The 6,610-nt window shown below is 45.3% G+C and overlaps 1 protein-coding gene across 1 annotated transcript; it reads left to right on the top strand.

Annotated features, from left to right (window-relative positions):
• Positions 1–2,746: 2,746 nt before the first annotated feature.
• LOC109756032 (protein CYTOKININ-RESPONSIVE GATA TRANSCRIPTION FACTOR 1) lies at positions 2,747–4,836 on the top strand. Its single transcript, XM_020314901.4, has 3 exons — positions 2,747–3,307; positions 3,418–3,771; positions 3,875–4,836. The coding sequence occupies exons 1-3, from the start codon at positions 3,074–3,076 to the stop codon at positions 4,364–4,366; spliced, it is 1,080 nt and encodes a 359-aa protein (XP_020170490.1). The 5' UTR covers positions 2,747–3,073; the 3' UTR covers positions 4,367–4,836.
• The last annotated feature ends 1,774 nt before the right edge of the window (positions 4,837–6,610 follow it).

Here is a 6,610-nt window from a genome sequence, read left to right as displayed (position 1 = left end):
GCCTAAGCAAAGTACGCAGCAACAAAAAGCCAGCCCGCGAGGCCTTCTTAAGTGTTCCCATCGATCGCTAACACGCCGCCGGTTCGCCTGCTTCCGCCAAACGAGCAGATGTTGTCTCCTGCCTTCGGCCAATCGCCCGCCTGCTGCTTTCGCGGTTCCGCCAATCGCCCAAGGTGTCGTCCGCTGCTCCCTCCGCCAATTGCTCGCCTGGAACGTCGTCAACTGACCGCTGCTGCCTTTCGCGTCTGCGGTTCCGCCATCGGCTATAACCCAGGTCTCCATCTACTAGGTATACAACTTAATTTTATCATCCCTATACTTGGTAGATTTCTAATTTTGATCCCCCTGGCCTAGGTTAGGAGCAGGCCCTAGTTAGGAGCAGCCGAGTAGGATGATATTATCATCATGTGTCCATGGGCTGGGCATTGATAAATGACAATGAATTTATTTGTCAACGGTGCTAGGTTAGGAGTAAGATATAACAGACTGAAATTGTTAATAGACTGAGAGTACGCCTCAGTTATATTAGTTCTCATGTTATATGACTGTTTTTAGGCCCAATTTTGATTCTCGTCCCGGGGCCCCGAATTTTTGAAGACGGCCCTGTTTTTGACACATAGTCATGTAATGATTTGGTGATTTGGGGAGTAAACGTGAACCAAGAACCATGCTGACAGTGGGCCAGGGGGACAAGAACTGTCTCTTTGCCTGGTGAACTTTAATGTTGTTTGTCTAGACCCGAAAAGGGGCAGCGAATGGAGATAGGCAGAGATACCCGTCTTCATGCAAATCCATATCTACGAATATTTTTCTGGGAAAAAACTGAATATGAATATGAAGTGTACACAGTGGCTCTTGAGCCTCCTCAAAGAGCTCTCAACTTTTATTGAACTTTTTGTCATGTGAGCTGTTTGTCTTCTACAGTAGTTTTAACGTGTATTTACTTTTCATGTTGGATGAAAGGGTATGGAGCCATCTGATGATATGAAGAGATAGGTTGGCAATATCCATCGGTCATGCAACTACTATCATCGTGTGATGTTCTGTGTGAGGCAACGTCTAAGTGGCTATCTGTTTGAGCCTACGAGTTAGATCAGTCCCCCCTTAACTACATAAGGCCGATAGATGGTACTTTGAGGCTGATATACATAACTTCTCCATTGGACTTATGCAAGTATAATGGGTACATTGCTCCGGGGGTTCCCAATTTCTGTTATACTTCCATTTAGGTTGTTAAGCTTGTAAAGTTTGCTCCATGAATACAAAAACTAGGGTCATGCATAGCTCGGTCATGCATGCATGCATATGCCTAGGCTCTCTTCGAAAAGAAAAGAAAATACATAGGCTGCACAGCTGCGCAAACTTAGGGCCTGTTTAGGATTGTCATTTTTCTCCCAACCCTTGCAGGAATGGCTTGAACTAGAACTCTGAAATTCGTTTGAAATTTATAGAAAATTAATGTGCCCCGAAAGAAACCCTTAATTAAGTAATGCATTAATATGGGGCACAAGTTTATGGAAATTGACTTAGTATGTCACCAGCTTTAGAGCTTGGACTACACATTTCAATACAAATGAGCATAGGTTTTTCCCCCACAAATATGCAGATCCATACTTCCGTTCTATTGGTTCCCATTTTCTTGAATGCGGGGCGTACAAAGTTTAGTAAAAACAGAAAACATGACCACTAATCCTCTCGAGGGCTTGCTTAAGAATAAGAAAAAAGACTTGTGGAAATGGCATGAAATACAATTTGATCATATTCATGGGGATTCTGTAAATATCCCATTTCAAAACTCGAAACAATGGTGTGACAACTTTTCTTTGGGAAATGACCCTAGGTTTCAATTTCCCGGTGATACTGACCGATACCAAGGTTATGTCAAGGTGGATGATATTTATATTTTGTTATTTTGAAAAGTAAAGTGAACTTTGAACTACTTCTCCTCGATTTCATTAACTAGACCACATATCAATGGGCCCGCTTGAATGGCATGCAATCACCCAAGAACATATTGAAATACTATAACAATGCAGATCATCGTGATTGATGTCAAAATTTTTAGTTACCCGTCGATTGAATTTAAATTTAGAAATCTGAAAAAGTTCATATTTTCAATCCATTGGTAACCGTTTAAAATCTTGTTTGACGCTTACAAACCAAGAACTATGCCCTACAAAGAGAACGTGGAACCTCGGGAAAGTCCACCAAATAGGCATCAATTCCTAGATTCCTACATCTACACCAATATGATCGGGTGTGTCGCCTCCATGGGATGAGCATGCTTGTGCTTCTTGAGGTCACGGAATTCGTTCCTAATCTTTGCAACTCTAGACTAGTGATGCTAGACGAACCACGGGTGCATGCGTGTACGTGTGGTGGTGTACGTGTACGCTAGTAAGCGAGTTTAGGAAATCATTGTGGCACTATTGATCACATCCTAACAACCGAATAGATCTAAGAAGACCTAATTACATACCGAAACGAAGGTTTGATGAGCTAAGCGCGCAACTTGATTGGCTCAGCCACAAACTATGGATGATGAGCTAACTAGTAGTACATAGGATTAGCTAGGCCAAATGTTCGTACCACAGGTCGCTTGTGTGCTACAGCAAAATATTCCTTGCCCTAATTCGAGGGCACGCTACAGTAGACGTACGAAATGATTGCCACATAGGATCATACGCACTCGGATCACGCGTCACGACATCCCTAGAGAGAGAGACCCTGATCCTTGTCGGGCCCTAGGAATTCTAACGTGTGTTTGCACAGCGCCCGACGTGTTTTACTGTTCCCCGCCGATCGATCTAGCGCTCATCCCTTTCCTGTGCTCTCATCCCTCTCTCTAGCTACCTCTCTGTGAAAGTGATCACACAAGGCCTAGACCCCTCCCTCTCTCTCTGTCCCTTTATAAAAGGGACCCGACTCCCCCTCCTGTTCGTGATCTCTCTCGATCGGCTCTCTGCAAACTGCACATCACAGTGCTAGCTAGCTAGCTCCTCCCCTCCCCATCTCATCCTGATCTCTAATTATCTGCGCTCCCTAGCTCGCTAGATCTCCTCTAGATCTCATCATGTCTACCATCTACATGAGCCAGCTCTCTACTGCTTTCCCTCTAATGGAGGAAGACCATCACCAGGATCACCATCAGGGGCACTTCCAGGCCTTCACCCTGCCCAAGGATCCCCCGATCTTGTTCCCTTTTGTGATCAGCAGCAGCAGCCCTAGCGACAACAGCAGTACTCTCAGCTACGGATCAGACCAGCACTTGATGCAGCACCATGCCATGCTAGATCAGCCCCAACATGTAAGTTGGAACAATTTCTTTCTCAGTTCTATATGTACCATTAGTTTGCTTGGTCACTTTCTGGCTAGCTGCTCAATTAACACGATCCTTTGATTTGTTATGTGCATCAGATGATCGGTGGATCGTCGAGTGTGTTCTCGACGCCGTTCCCGACCGTCGAGAGCATCCGCGACGACATGATCGAGCGATCCTACTCGTACGATCCATATGATATGGAGACGCTGCAGGACACCAGCGGATCGCTCAAGATCGGCAAGTGGACGGCGCCTGCTCCTGCAGCCAAGATGAGGATCACGAGGAAGACGAGCGATCCTGGTGTCAAGAAGCCGAGGAAGAGGGCGCAGGCATACGAGGATCATGGCCACATGGGCGGCATGAACCAAGCTCTGGGCGTTATTAGGACATGCTCTGATTGCAACACCACCAAGACCCCCTTGTGGAGGAGTGGTCCTTGTGGCCCCAAGGTAGTACTACGATTTGTCTGTTAATTCTCTGGTCACTTGGTAGGAGTACAAGTTAGTTAATGGCGTAACGGTAACTAACTTTGCTGCGGTTTGCATGGTGCAGTCGCTTTGCAACGCATGCGGCATCAGGCAGCGGAAGGCGCGCCGGGCGATGATGGCCACCGGGGCGGCGCCCGTCACCGATGTTGGTGCTGCCAAGGCGGCCGCGCCAGGTGACGCCGCCGTGACCGTGCACCCACCGAAGGTGAAGAAGGAGAAGCGAGCTGCCGACGTCGACCGGTCTCTGCCGTTCAAGAAACGGTGCAAGGTGGTCCAGGATCACGCTGCCACAAACGCCGCTGCGCCCACCACCGTCGAGGCTGCCGCAGAGCCGCCGGTCGTCGTCACCACTACCACCACCACTGCTGCTACGCCGGCGAGGGATCTCGTCGACACCATCGGGGTCAACTGGAGCAAGAGCCCTACTGGCGCCCCTGCAGCTGCCTGCTTCCGGCCATCGCCGGCGCCCTTCGCGGTGCCGGTGCCGGTGCAGGACGAGATCACGGACGCCGCCATGCTGCTGATGACGCTGTCCTGCGAGCTTGTCCGGAGCTGATCGATCCATGCATGGAACACTCCAGAGACTCTGATCTATCCACCACGGTACCCCCCGGGCTTTTTTGCCTTAGTCCGTTAGACAGTCGGTACGTACTGTCCGTGCTGCCGCGTTTTTGGTTTCTTGTTCTTGTTGCTAGTGTAACCCTGCGCTACTGTTAAAGTCTTGTGATTCGTTTGTGTGTAAGATAAGACGGTGAGAAAGAGAGAGATCTAGAGAAAGAGAGGTAGAAACAAGGAGAGATCAGAGGAGAAGAGGATAAAAATAAAAAAACAACGTGAGCTAGCTAGCTAGGATCTGCAAACACTGTGAGATCGAGTGAGTTCAGTTTGAGTAGCTAGCTTTTTGTTGCCGCGGCTAATAACCAAGCCAATGGCTACTATATAGCATGTATGTTTTGTTCTTTGTTTTGCTCGAACCATTTGTACTGTGGCTCGTAATAATAAATACCGAAAGACCGGACCATGAAATGTTGCTGTTCATCGGGAATCGTTCATGACTTTTGCTTCTGATGCATGATTATATGTCAGTGATGATCTGCTTTAGTTTTTGTCAGCGCGCACAGTGTGCTTTCTAACGTTTTCCTGCTGATTTTGAGGCAAACATTCTCTTTATCATATGCGACCCGAGAAGCTTAATTAATTTGATGCACATGCTGAATTGTGGATCATGCTAGTAGCTTTGCACAGGAAGGAGGCATAACTTTCCATCGCCCAAAAAAAGGAGGCATATTGGATTAGTATATCCTAATTTGGGTTTCTACTAAAATCAAATATTTCAAACCTTAGATGGGGTATCATCAAGTCAGTAGTAACTAGTAAGCCAAATGTTACACATGCCTCATCTGCAAAACAAAAGTTACACATGCCACGATAGTGTGTTTCTTTCACTTGTATTCTCAAAACACAAGTTTATCGCCGTAGCAACATAGTTATCATGTTTTACGCTGAAAATGCTATCAGGCGAGCGTTTGCGGCGAACTTATCCCACAAACAACCAAACATACCCAAGCTAATTGTTAGATCTAAGGAGATCCGCCCTTCATATATCGACACACAAATCTTCTGTAGCGTCCTCATTTTTTTTGTCTCCAGTCCACACATGTTGAAAGTTCGTAATAATTTGGGCCGCCCTTGCATGTAGATCCCCGAAGAATTTTTATACTCCACCATTATCAAGAATCTACACATGTTGTCTCGTCCTACAGTGAAGAGTCTATCCACTATATACAAATCACAAATCCATGGGCACCACCATTTCCGACCCTTTGGAAGAAAGAACTTCTTTTCAGAAAAAACCCAACTGGAATGAGTGGTTAGCTATCTCAAAAACAATCAACAACTTCTTTTCAGAAAAAAAGCGTTGGCTCCTTTGGTTATCCATATTCAAAGAAATTTATGAATTTCAGTCCTTCAGAATTTTCAACCGAGACATTTGTGTTGCAACAATAAAACATTTGAATTTTCTTACTTTCAAATTTTGTAGGATTCGTAGAAAGAAGTTTTCTTTTGAAAAGGAGGATAACCCCCGACCTCTGCATCAGAGTGATGTATATGCAGCCATATTATTAATTAAAGTACGGAAACAAAATCTGAGGTTCAATACTGGCTCACAAATGGAGCTATATAATAAAAGATGCCACTGCTGGCAAAAACAAAAACAAGCTACGATGACTAGACACCTAGCCTATTATTAGCTCATCATCCAAATCGGTTGAAGATAAACCGTGCTACCGTCTCCCAACGGTTGCACCCAATAACCAAATGCTCCTCGGAGTCCTCAACCTCCATACAAAATTCATGTGCTTTCAACTTCTGGTAGTGAGATCAGATAACTTCCATATCAACTTTTGCATTTCAGTTTCTGTAGGGTTCAGTGTCACTATATTCTTGTGTTTTTCTTTCTATCACTAATTTTTCAACTCTTGCATTTCAAAGAGGCCCTAAAAGGTCATAATCATAAAGAAAAAGTTCTATAATTACTTTGGACCTTAGGGTTGTAGCAAAGGAACTTTATATACCATAATTATTTCTAGAATTTATGGAAAAGGCAAACACGGGGGAAGGTCTAAGCTTTAATTTGATTTATAAGGATTAGGGGCAGAATGAGCAGTAGGCTAAGCTTGGGGTTATCAAGCTTGAGAGTTGCACTATGATCATTTTCTGTACTTTGTAAGAAATAATGCAAGGATTGTTTCGAGGCCTGTCTCCGTGCCTGCCAAGGGTCACGAAGACCAAATGAGGT

This window comes from Aegilops tauschii, chromosome 7 (genome assembly GCF_002575655.3).
Source record: "Aegilops tauschii subsp. strangulata cultivar AL8/78 chromosome 7, Aet v6.0, whole genome shotgun sequence".
Classification (NCBI taxonomy): domain Eukaryota; kingdom Viridiplantae; phylum Streptophyta; class Magnoliopsida; order Poales; family Poaceae; genus Aegilops; species Aegilops tauschii.
The sequence above is the reverse complement of the archived record's forward strand: the minus strand, read 5'-3'. Positions and strand labels throughout refer to the sequence as shown.